The 13,415-nt window shown below is 34.5% G+C and overlaps 1 protein-coding gene across 6 annotated transcripts in view; it reads right to left on the reverse strand.

Annotated features, from left to right (window-relative positions):
• The window catches only part of LOC120232615 (integrin subunit beta 3 binding protein), a 99,153-nt gene that overhangs the window by 36,732 nt on the left and 49,006 nt on the right, over window positions 1-13,415 (reverse strand). For 4 of the 6 annotated variants that reach the window (XR_005528609.1, XR_005528607.1, XR_005528608.1 and 1 more), the window contains exons 5-9: window positions 11,843-11,921; window positions 11,315-11,411; window positions 10,825-10,884; window positions 4,912-4,962; window positions 4,202-4,221 (exon numbers count right to left, since the gene is read on the reverse strand). Coding sequence is in view for 3 of the 6 variants with exons in the window: in XM_039233428.1 (XP_039089359.1) it covers window positions 4,913-4,962; window positions 10,825-10,884; window positions 11,315-11,411; window positions 11,843-11,921 (286 nt within the window). In the remaining 3 variants the exon portion in view is untranslated. Of the gene's footprint in view, window positions 1-2,365; window positions 2,394-4,201; window positions 4,222-4,911; window positions 4,963-10,824; window positions 10,885-11,314; window positions 11,412-11,842; window positions 11,922-13,415 lie in introns of those variants that run through there. The other 2 variants (XM_039233429.1, XM_039233430.1) reach the window with 2 other exon arrangements.

The following is a 13,415-nucleotide window of genomic DNA, read 5'->3' on the forward strand; positions in this document are numbered from 1 at the left end:
GAAGTTTCATCGATTGATCATGACCGCTAGAAGTGTGTTGAGAAAGACTCTGAAGTCAAGTTCAGGATCCAGCAAAAACAGATACTTTGATCAATGTGATATATGTCACAACACAAGAACAGGGAGCAGTAGCATGTGTATTGTCCCTACGCTGCCATACTGGCTCTGGAGATGAATATCTCAGAACACAAATGAAAAGCAAGTTAGATATAGTTAGATATACTGCAGTTCATGGGCAGTATTTTGACAGGATTCATCCTTCGTATAACAATTATATTTTATTCTCTCTAAAACATATTTTGGATTACTTCCCTAAACAATAATCTTCACTGGTCCACTTCTGCCTAGAGTAAAGCCTGACCTTATTAAGCCTGGTGATTTGTCAATGATGTGGTCGAACCTACTGTTCAATCATTCCGCTTTTCTGCCTTTTTTCTTCATGTTGTTCTCTCTGCCTAGTATGTTTATACAGCCCTTCAAAATACCCATTTTTCAAATTCAAGCTTCTTAGTAAAGTACAAAGTTTCTATTACTAGGGTCTGGAATGTCCTCTGTCAGATAATATAGAGTGAAAAAACTAGAATTGATTTTAAAATAATGAACTCTTAAATAATGACCTAATCACTCCATCCTGAGGTGATCTATGTCTGTTGTGTATTCCTACACTACTGCTTATTCTTCATTTGTTCTTAGTTTATACTCCTTAGTCTGAAGAGGAAGGAAGTGTCAATTATTCTGCTCTCTATATCCCATGGAAGAGGGACAAACTTGATTGGCCCAAGTCCAGAACATTGGTCCACATTTTACCAGTAATATTATATGTCACTCTTCTTATACACTACTCTTTCCCATTACTTAGTTTCCCTTTCACTGTCTACTCTCAACTCCAATCCATCTTTGGATTAGGAAGCCCTAATTTCAGGTTATAAAGAGACCAGCCCATTTAATCTATCTCATCTGCAATCATGCACAGGCAGGTCTGTGGTCCTTACTGTTGTAGAGGTACATGGAAATGGTACTGGAACTATTTCAAAGTTCCAGCTTTCTCCTCAGGTTCAAGGTTTAGATTCAAGGGCTCAAGATTTAGACACACTGTGGGAGAGAGAAGGTTCCACTTCTGCCTTAAACACAATGTATATTAGTTACCCCAAGTTCCTTCCAGAGGGCCTGCCATGTTGGGGTTATTACTTCCTCCAACTAATCAAGTTGATATTTTGATCTTCATTGGACTCCTAGCCCTTTTTTGTACTTGCTATTGGCCAGAATCTTGGAAAGAAGAGGGGTCTGAATTTTTGTATTACTTATTATAACTTGCCTTATATTATTATCATTTCATGTATATAATATTAATCTTGCACCTTTAGCTTGACTACCAGGTTTTAGAAGGTTGGCATTATGCAAGTGCTTTGTTTACACTAAGCCGCACAATTTGTTAACCAAATGATTTACCCAATTGTTTCTAGATGAAGTACCCCAGTATCGCCTATTAATATTTAACCCAAATCATGCTTCCACCATCCCTTTGCTGGTCTTTGTACGTCTGTGACCCATAGGTTGCTGCCTCTCTTACTCACAGACTCTCTTATTCTATCATTATTTTATAAAGGCTTTGCTTATTAAAGGCCCTGGGAGCAAATCTGTATGGGTTATTTCCCCCCACTAAATAATAAAGGTCAGGAGGAATAACCACTGAAGTGTGAAAGGGCAGGAGCTGATGTGCAGACAGGGAGGCTGGCCACATGGTGTCAGGAGTACTGTGACTGTCAGAGGTTTCTAGGGCACAGGACAAAATCAGAGAGTTTGATATCCTCTTAGTCATACCAGATGGGTAGCTGTGACAAATGCACAAAAAAGGAACAATGAGAGAACATGGAAGAGAGAGACCTGAGGAAGCCTAATGTAAGGTGAGTTATAAGCAGGTTTTGAAATATGGGTAAGTATTTGACAATGATGGGGAAAATGTATGTCAGACAAAGGAGACAGGCACGAAGATAAGGGAATGAGAGGTTCTCTCCGAGGACTGTGTCTGAAGAACGGCACATAATCTGGACTGAGGCACAAGGCAAGGTAAGCTGTGGTCACATTAGGGAAAGTTCTAAATGTCAGTATAAATTTGACCTTACTGTGAATGTGGTAGTGATATCTTCTTAAGTGTAATTTGTCCAGTAGCAGAACAGGCTGTAGGGGAAAGGGAGCAAGGGGCAGAGAGGCAGGTTACCATAGGGAGGATAATATGGATGAGAGGTAATGAAGGAATAAATTAGTGCAGGGGTCATGGAAAGGAGACGTAAACGTTTTCGGAAGTGATCTGACCTGGCAACAGTTGGATATGGGGCCACAAAAAGGGACAGGATTTTGAGGTTTTGAGCCTTATCACTGGATGAATGTAATCCCTAGAAAAGACAGAATGAGGAAGAATTTGGGGGGAGAACAATAAAAATCAGCATACTTAGGGGACATTATATGGCAGCTGAGTTTGTGGGTTTACAGCTGAGGAGAGGGATCACAAATTGAGCCGGAAACCACATACAGTACTAAACTAAGGTGAGAACTAAAGCCAAGGAAGGGGTGAGATCATGAAGAAACTGCCCAAAACACAGTCAAAACAACCCAGGGAAATGCCTCAAAGATGAAGTCTGGTTTCATTTCTTTGTCCTTTCTCTCCACTGCTTCCCACTAAAAGGGAAGTTGAGTGGGAGGTGGACCTTCATTCTTTCAAGATTTTTGAAAGTACTACTCAAATTAAAGACTCAGAAGAACACACCTAATATGTGACAATCTTTTGAGCCTGGGTGGTTCGGCCAGTTAAGTGTCTGACTCTTGATTTTGACCCAGGTCGTGATTTCGTGAGAAAGTTCTCTCCAAGGACTGTGTCTGAAGAACGGCACATAATCTGGACTGAGGTACAAGGACAAGGGGATGGGATCCAGCCCTACGTCGGGCTCTGTGCTGACAGCATGGAGCCTGCTTGGGTCTCTCTCTCTCTCTCTCTCTCTCTGCCTCTCCCCTGCTCCTCTCAAAATAAATAAACATTAAAAAAAAGAAAAACATGTGATGATCTTTATTAGAATCCAGGAACACAAAGCTATTCCCAGTACTCCTCAGTTCCCCTAAGTGCATGAATGAGACTGTCATATACTAAATGTGTATGCTCTCTGCCAGATGTGGAACTGTAACTACATACTTATGGTCACCTTCTAATAGTTTCTGTTGTGTTTCCACAGACCAGAAATTGTATAAAATGTTTAACCCTATAGTAAGTAGGTGTGCATATGTATATATATTATATGCTTACTGTTTAATAGGATCTAAAACTTTTGACCAGTAGTGAAACCTGAAAATCACAGATCACTATTATGAGTGAGCGAAGCACAGAATCTAGCACCAGACTACTCCGGTTAGTATCCTGGCTTTGCCTTTTAGGTAATTTTGGGACAAGGTATTTACATTTTTTCTTTAATGTTTATTTATTTTTGAGAGAGAGACAGACAGAGTGTGAGCGGGGGAGGGGTAGAGAGAAAGGAAGACAGTCTGAAACAGGCTCCAGTCTCTGAGCTGTCAGCACAGAGCCCAACACAGGGCTTGACCTCACGAACCGTCAGATCATGATCTAAGCCGAAGTCGGATATTTAATCAACTGAGCCAGCCAGGTGCCCCTAGAACAAGGTATTTAACCCCTTTCCTCACCTATAAAATAAAGACAATAACTGTATATCATGTAGGTTGTTGCAAAGGTTAAACAGAATATGTATAAAGTGCTTACGATAGTATCTGGCACATTGACAGAGCTAAATAAATGTTAGCTATTATTATAAACTATTGTTTGTTGTGCACAATAGAATAAATATTTTAATGAATGCAAGTGACACAATTTTGTGTATATAAGATGCTTTGCAAATATTTTTAAAACAGCTAGTTTGTTAGGACGCTAATACTAATCATTTGAAATACTGTTTCCAAAGAAATGTATTTTCAGTATATAATTCATTTTGCATTACTTTTTTTCCTAAGAGATAGCAGGCAACATCTGGTTAGCTTCTAAGAATATTACTTAATATTGATGCCACTAAGTCTCAGATAGACTAGTTCTTAATGTGAGCCTTTAGTTATAGGTACATTAGACAATATCACATTATGACTCATACTGCCTCTGGCTAATATGTTATAATAAGCTAGTTATAAATCTATCACTTTTACTTACATTGCTAAATCCATAGGGAACTGTTTTTGAAAGAAAGATACAACTAATTAATATATAATTACTTAGTTAATTTACCACATTTCCAAATTCATAGTCTTGTTATATCTTGCTCAGTCATGTGTCCTACAGAAACTATAACCCACCTGTCAGTATCTAGTTAGTTATTTATACTAAAGGTGCTAAATTAAGAGCCCTCTTTACACTCACCTAAAAATATGCACTTTCTGACTGGTAAAGCTAGGCTGATCAGCTCAATAGTTTTCTTTTCAATCAGCCTCTAACTCATACATCTTGTCAGATTATCCTCTTATTTTTAAAGTTACATTATATTTTAGATATAAAGTTAGATTATAATTTCAACAAAAACTCCAAAGTTCATGTCCCTATCTTCTTTATAGACCAGTACCAAACTTGATAATGTAAATAAAATGTTTCCACGTGAACAAAACAGTGGAATTTAACAAAGCTAACCTTAATTAGAAAGGTGAAACCCTGGGGTGCCTGGGTGGCTCCAATAGTTAGGCATCTGACTTCAGCTCCGTGACATGATCTCACAGTCTGTGAGTTCGAGCCCCTGCCAGGCTTTCCACTGTCAGTGGAGAGCTTGCTTCAGATTCTGTCTCTTTCTTTCTCTGTCCCTCCTCTGCTCATTCTCTCTCCCTCTCAAAAATGAATAAACATTAAAAAAAAAAAAAAAGGTGAAACCCTACCTCAGTTTAAAATGCCTTTAAGGAATTCATAGCTGTCACGACGATATGATTCTGTAAGAAAGAAAAAAGTTTTTTTTCAATAAACAGTTTAAGTTGTCACAGTATATGATGTAGAATAAATGCTGAATCAAATGAAATTAAAGAGCCTAAACATAAAGTTTTATTTTACATTATAAGTAGCTGTGGGGCTATAAATTCTCATTTCAACATCTTACTGATTTGCATAATTCTGAAACATACATTTAAGAATGTAGGATAGAAAGTGCCAAAAAACTTGTTATTATTATAAGATATGCTTATGCTTTATTATAATTACTTATCTTCTGTGACAGATTCTACAATCCTGAGGGCAGGACCAGGTCTGTCTTGTTCATTAGCATATAATCAATGCTAGAATAGTGCCTGACTCACAGGAGGCATTCAAAAAATATTAAACGGATGAGGCATGTAAGGAGATAGCAATTTCTAAGTATTTGAAAATGTTTACATTCTTTTACAAAATTCTTAGAATGACATTTGTTTTTATTCATTCATTGAATATCCACTGTGCATCTTCTACCCAGGTTCTACATGAGGCTCTAAGGCTGCAATACAGATAGGACTTTTGTTTGTTTGCCAAGGAGGAGCCCTGTAGCTGGACAATTACAATACACTGCGACACTACAATGTGATACATTTCTAAACATTCAGACAAGTGTTGTAGAAGCCTAGAAGAGGAAGCAATTTCGTTTTCCCTAGGCCAGCTGGGGAGAGTTCATAGAGGATGTGACATCTGAGGCTGACCTTAAAGAATGAGCAGGGGTTCGCTAGACAGAGAAGGAAGAAAGAGCAATCTACATAGAGAGAGAAGTAGGAGAGGCCTGGGGTTCTGAGAGATTCCAGAGGGCTGAAGCATATGGTGTGAACAGGAAGAATTAAAACAAATTCTTGCCTCCTATATGAGGTCTGAGCTAGAGGAAAAGTCACCTAATACTTATTTTTACAGAAGTCTTGCTTTAACTATATAATTAGCTATATAACACTATAAATACCTGCTTTATTATTCTCTATATGTGTTTAAAATACATAAACCACTTAGAAAATGTATCTAACTCTTTTTTTGAGGCGCTTTCCTGACTACCCTAAGAGTTAAGATGGGGGAAAAAAATGTTCACCTGTCAGGTGACATAAAGCCAATTTCTACTAAATGTGCCAGAATAATTTTTCTCCACCTCAAGAATGGTTAGTCTTCAGTCTGTTCATTACTGTCTTTTTATAGTATTTTTATTTAATAAAACCTATTAAGACTACCATACAAATCTCTTTACTTATGCTTTTATCTTTTAACTGATCAATTTTTATATTGCTGACATCCTTTCTTCACCATTTGCTCATTTAAAAATTCATAGTATGTGAGATATGTCTCTGGAGAAAATGTCTATAAAATTTGTTACAGCTGGCAAATGTGTATGAGTCAGTGATAGCACATGACTAAATGCTTCACAGAAAATAAAATTTGTTTCTGTAGTAAGCAGAACTGTTTAAATGTTATTTATTTTTATGTTTCAAAGAAAATATATTGTGAAGTGCTGCATTGATTTAATACGCAACAATGTCTGTGTACATGCTGTAGAAGGAAAATTTATGAAACCTTTGCACAACTCCTTTAATTGAATTTTCCAAATCTCTCACCACACACAAATAATCAATATCTTCTGCAGAGAAAACCAGTCAGAATTATTACCGTCTTTCGTTTCAATTTTGTTGTCATCAGCACATACAGAGCACCTGGATATTCAGAATGTCTGATACCAAGTTATTTACACCTCTTAAACACATAATTGCTATTAAGTGAGTTCAAATCTATGGTTTAAATTTTTTTTACGGATTATTTAAAAGCTAAGATGATCACACTTCTAGAGAAGTATACAAAAATTTAAATCATGGAAGAAATTATTTAAAAGGCTCTGAAAAGTAATAAATCCGTTTGTTTTTCCTTAAATTCTAGACAAATCTCAAGTAAGCGTCAAAATGTACCTCAAAACAGTGAGGAACAGTGTAAAACAAGAGCATTAACATTATTAATAGGAAAAGTATGAACCACGTAAAACATATATGATAAGTGAATCCTGATACAGAGCTGAGGACTACAGTTGTACATTAATGTATATCTGTGTCACCAAAACAAATACCTCCATATTTTTATCTCTAGATAAACCAAGAAGGTTAAGACATAGGAAGGAAGTTTTGTTCTTTCTTTTAAAGCTCATTATGTCTAAACTTCAAACTTCAGTGCTTTTAAAACTGAAGTATTTGTCTGAAAAAAGATATGGTTTAACATTAAGGTATGAAAAACTAAAAAGTCTTCTAGGCAGTAAGATCACTTGGCTGATAGACAAATGCTTTTTCAAGACTGAGTGGGGGAAAGAACAACATAATTTTAAGTTAAAAAACACTTCAGTGGACGGTGAGAATGAAAAGGCAGTATCAAACTCTTTTAGTCTTAGAACAGAAAGAGTTTAAAACTTGTCCTGTAGCCCAAGAATTTGAAAACTTTAAAATCCTATGACCTAGATGACTTTTACAATGTAAGACAGTAAGTGAGCTAAAGAAAACAGAAACATTATAGTTTGTGCTTTTCTTCTGAAGACCATGAGTAGAAATTCTGAAATATTTTGTATGACAAACAGCTGAGACAATCAACTTTTTTGAACAATGTAAAGTTCAGATGGTCACATTTCATTTCAAATATGCATACTGCAACCTACACAATTATTCTCAAAACAGATAAAATATGTTTTGGACTAAAGCTAAGTGTCTAGATTTCATATCTTGGCAACTGCTCTACAATTTGCTTACATTCTTTTCAAAAACATTTTGTTTACTGGAAGTACTGGACAATGATGGTATTTTCTAATATCTGCAAAAAAAATGAAACTACTAAGCTCTGTATAATGCCATCTATTGACTTGGGAATATCTGTATTAAGTTGTTTTAAGTAGAGGTTGATTATGTAAAGTAAATAAATTTCATGCCTTACCATGTGATGATAATGTGACATTCCATCTGTATCAACTCACTGAATGGTCATGTTTTAAATCTTCAGCATAACAAATTAAGAATAATTATGAAAATTCACATCCAAATGTAACAGAAAAAGGACCTTTCATCTCATTATTTTTCTAAGAGTCATAAAGCCAATATTATTAAGGAAAGTGAAGTTAGGCTTATTTCCTAAGTAACTGAAAAAAAAAAAAAAGAAAGCTTTTCTTTGTTTAAGAAATTTGTACTTAGCAGGAGAGATCCTCTTTTCTTCATATACTCTATCAAAGCATTCCCTGATTTGCAATGTCCAGTTATTTTGAAAACTACGAAAATCTCAGTGTACTTTTAATGTTATTGTGTATGTTTTAATTTTCCCTGAATGTTACATAAAGCCTTAAGACTGTGTGTCAGATATCTACTTATTTAAAACACTAAGCATGTTATTTTTACAATTATACTGTTCTGCCTGTCATAAAGACTGCATTGGATCCCAAAGAAGCTAGTAGTGACATGGACAAATAAATAGAACTAAAGGACCACTTGAAGGGGCAACAATAGCATGAATGCTGGAATTTTCTTGATATTGTCTATTTTAACTATTCTAGAAACATTTTATGAGAATCTGAAGGATATTCTTTTGATAGTGAAACAAGTAATTTGTTCTTTAAAAAAATTTTTTTTCAATGTTTATTTTTGAGAGACAAGGAGTGGGGGAGGGGCAGAGAGAGAGAGGAAGACCTAGAATCCAAGGGAGGTTCTAGGCTCTGAGCTGTCAGTAGAGCCAAACGTGGGTCTCAAACCCACGAACTGTGAGATCATGACCGGAGCCGAAGTTGGACACTTAACTAACTGAGCCACCCAGGCGCCCCTGTTGTTATTTTCATTCAGTACCTAATAAAACAAATCCCATATGTATTATGGGAGTTGTTTTTATATTATATAGTTTCTAATATTATGAATATTCCTAAAATATCTTAAAATTTAAACAATTCTGGATAATAGCAAGGTAAAAGAAAGGAGTAAATTAGAAATTTCTAAAAAGTTTCTAAAAACTTCTAAAAAGCTGAAGGCTAAATCCCTAAATAAGGAATGTATAAAGCAAATTAGTTTGACATGCCAAAAACACTAGCAAAGTCCTTGTAAAAGGACCGTATAAGTAAAAGGGGTTGAAAATTATTAACTCATCAAAAAGGTTATATATCTATTTATATAAATAAATAAATGTATGTATTTCAGACAATAATAGTTTTAAAAAATTAGTTAAAAAGCTAATGAAGATTTGAATAAACTCAGGAAATATAAAGAGCTAAGGCAGCTCTTGCCGAGAAACAGATGGAAGATGACGAATATTCTAATACATACATATAAAATATATATCTATAGATATAACTACCACATATTTTATACATCTAAATTCAGTTTTCATTTAAACCACACAAATAATCAATGCTTATTAGAAATTTTAAAACATGATTTAGTCATAGGATCTCCTTTATACATGAAAAAACACTTGGTCCTTAGGGAAGACCTGGTAAAGGGCAAGTCAGTTTTAATGCCTAAGATACTAGAAAATAGTTTTAAGGCTGGTCATGAATAAACACACAAAGAATTGGTATATACTAGATAATTGAAAAGAGACAACTTTTAACACATGGAATTAAACTTTAATGTCTTAATAAATGTTTAGGGAGGGAAGCAATACTTTCAGAAAAAAAAATTTTTCCCATTATTAAAAATGACAATTCACTTATTTATTCTATAACTTTCCCTTCCTCATTTCTCAAAACTTGGTGAAAGACACCTATGTAAAGCCGAGTTCTAATCAATTCTAGGAAATTATAGATTAAAAAAAAAATATTCACACCACTGGCACAGAATATACAGATGAGAGATTTCCTCTGGGTGGGAAATAATAAACATTCCAATTTCCCATTACGATCCTCTAAAACTTATCAAGTTAAAAGAGACTGAAACCACTGAAATCCAGTTACACATTATAATCAAGTTTCACAGTCTAGGAGGGGAGAGACCTCAAGACTTTTCTAAGAGCTACTTTCATGTTCTTAAATTCTTGGGATCGTGGCGGAAGTTAGCTGCTCAACTGAAAGGCTCGGAAAGCCTGCTCAGCTCTCTTCCAGCATGAGTTCCGGAGGAGCGCTGCCAGGGTTGTGGCCCTGTAGTAATGACCTAGGTGGCCTCGGAAGTAACCAGCAGGAACCCCAACACTTCCCGTTATGATGCAGTCTCCTCACAGATTTGTTAAAGATCTTAAATCCTATATACAGTCTCATATACTAGATTGGTTGAAATGGTTTCAGTTATGCCTCATATATTTGCAGGGACTGCAAAATGGCACTGATGTCAGTAATATTAAAACTCTTAAGTTGGTCTAAAGTTTTTAATATTTTATAGTCCATGATCATTTTGCTTACTGAGGTATGGATGTGCACGTTTATAGGAAAACCTGCTAATTTAGGTTCCATTCTGTGAAATGCTCAGAGGCACGTCAGTTCACAGTAGATCAAACATCAGTAATGCTCTCAAAGTTTTCAGAACACTGGTGACAGAGAAACTTTTCATGCAATGTACAATCCTAATTCAATGCTAAAAATTGCTATATATTTAATGTGTTGTTGCCCTTATTTGTCTGTATTCTTTAGAAAGAACTTTTAATAAAAAGACAAAATTTAAATCTTAAACTGAAAACTGTATTTCAAAAGACATTTTAAAAGTTTAATCATCAGGGAAGTTTTTCCAATATAAGGTTTTTCAAATGAGATTCATGATCTTTTAGAAGATCACACTAAAAAAGGGCTCATGATGATTGGTTTTGAATGGTGAAATGAGATGAAAGGATCTTTTTATATAACTTAAAACACAACTCTTTACCTTTGTTGGGAAGTCCTGAGCTCTTCTTTTCAAACAGTTTTTGTTTTGTTACTTTTGTCACTAAAAAAAATTCCATGTTAAGAATTAATGTGGAATTCAAATAATTTTTCATCTTGGAATAACTTAATGAGAAAAAGTAATTTGAAGTAATAGATACAGGTATCAAGTACAAAATGCAATATCTTATATCTTCCTTAAAGAACGAGCACCAAATTTTTTAAAAGCCTGATAGCCATTTTCAAGGCATATTCTTTCCCTTCATTTCATCAAGAATCCCTGAAATAACATATCCTGGTAAAAGGTATGTGGCTTCTTATTTTCTAAATAAAATTTTAATACAAGTCCATAGTCCCATAGATAAAAACATCTATCAATTTAAATATGGGAAAAACTATTCGGTTTATCTCTAAAATTGACAATGTTAGAATATATATCTAAGTTCACAAATAAGGAATGGAGATGCCATTGAAAACTTATGAATTTTTCTTACTTAGTTCTTTCGTTTTCTGCATTTCTCTTTGTAAGAAGAAACAAGACGTACGGGAGATACCAATGAGCTTTCCAAGCTCTCTACTGCCCTCCAAAGCCTAAAAGAAAGACACCTTATATGAGTTAAGTTCTCTACGAATATAACATGGCTGACAGGTCTAGTGAAAATACAGTTTACTGTTTCTTTCACCTGAAAAACTTGAATTCTGTGATAGGAAGTGTAACTTATTCTGATAGGTCAACTACTGCAAGCTTTAAAATGCCTGAATAAAAACAATTTATTAAAAACACTAAACATGATCCAAAAATTTACTTTCAAATGTGAAAAAGTCAGATATCACTAAAGGATTATGGTTAATTAATGTTCATATAAGAAAAGAAATTCCCATAAAGTAATTAGACATACTCTCTGCAAGTTCTTTCCTGGACTGGATTCTCCAATTTAGGGCTCCTCTCCTATCTTCCTTTTTCAAATGGGGTAGTAGATATATGAAAATTTATACACCTCAAAGGAAAAAAAAAAGCAAACCTGTATACTCCTTAAATTTCGCATTATTTCCACGATTTCTTCTGATGATTTTTCAACTTTAGATAGCAATGCCATGAATCTATAAATGAAAAAAAAAAATATATATATATGTAGCAAGACTAGCATTTAAACACAGTACATCATTTTCACAGCTTTAGGTGAAAGGTCTTAGGTTCAGTTTTCTAATTCTTTTCTTTACAAAATGGTAGAAGACATAAATGCTCCTCCATTGTTCTTTCATCCCTTTACAAACACAGGTATGTGACCAATCGCCCTGTCCTGTCTTTGGGATTTTCACTGAGCAGTGAGAGAGGATGTGAAGATGTGATTACTTGGCTTGCTCCCTTCTCACAGTGAACACTAATATACCATCATCAAAGCCTGTGAATCAGTGTTACCCAGTAATTTTTGTAGTAGAAAAGTAAGTTTTAAGGTTTTCATATATTTCAGTGTGAAAAAGATTACAAAAACACTCTATTAAATTCGAAAACAAAGAAAACTTCACTTGTAATCCTATCTACTGCACATATTTCTAGTTAGCATGTTACCATACTGGAAAAATTCTCTTAGGTTTTTGGGTTTTTTTAAAACATTTCTATAACTTTATCTCATACTTTCTGCCCTTAATATAATATTACATGTATGTTTTTTGGCCACATCACCCATATGTTTATAATTTTAAAGGCTGCACAATATTGTACCTAGTAAACATACCAAAGATGATTTCACCATTCCCTTGATCTTGTAGTTTTAGTGTCTTTTCCAATTTTATATAGTCTCATAACTGTATATGATAATCTATATCAGTGCAGTCTAATAGAAATAAAATGTAAGCCACATACATAATTTAAAATTTTCTAGTAGTCACATTAAAAGAAGTAAAAAGAAACAAGTGAACTTATATTAGTAATATTATTTTATTTAACCAATATATCCAAAGTACTATCATTTCAAGATGTAATCAATAAAAATAATTCATGAGATATTTTATGTTTTTTCTAAAATCCAGTATGTACTTTATACTCATAGCACATCTCATTTCAGACTAGTCACATTTCAAATGCTCATTAGCCATGTGTGGCTGGCCAGTGACTACTGTCTCAGAGACCACAAATCTATACTATTGATTTTATGAGAGAAATTAGAAATTCTATTTAAATGCTTTTCAAAATCACATCAGTGTTATGTATTAACATTTCTGTGCTACTAAAAATAAGACAAATACAATGTTAAATTTTCATATCTAATGAATAGGTACAGTATATATCAACCAAGTAAAATAGATTAAGTATGCAAACAAAGAACGGAGAGTTATTTATGCAAAAGCTAAATCTTATGTGAGAAAAATGGAACTGCAGGTGATTTTTTCTTTAAAAAAAATCTCCTTTATTATGATGTACTTTTTTAAAAAAGTTCATTTATTTTGAGACAGAGCATGAGAGAGCACATGCATGAGTGAAGGAGGAGTAGAGAGAGAGGGAGAGAGAGAGAATCCAGGCAGAGCCCCACTTGGGGCTCACACCTACGAACTGTGTGAGATCATGACCTGAACTGAGATCAAGAGTCAGATGCT

Source organism: Hyaena hyaena, unplaced genomic scaffold, assembly GCF_003009895.1.
Source record: "Hyaena hyaena isolate Hyena2069 unplaced genomic scaffold, ASM300989v1 scaffold_75, whole genome shotgun sequence".
Taxonomy (NCBI): Eukaryota; Metazoa; Chordata; class Mammalia; order Carnivora; family Hyaenidae; genus Hyaena; species Hyaena hyaena.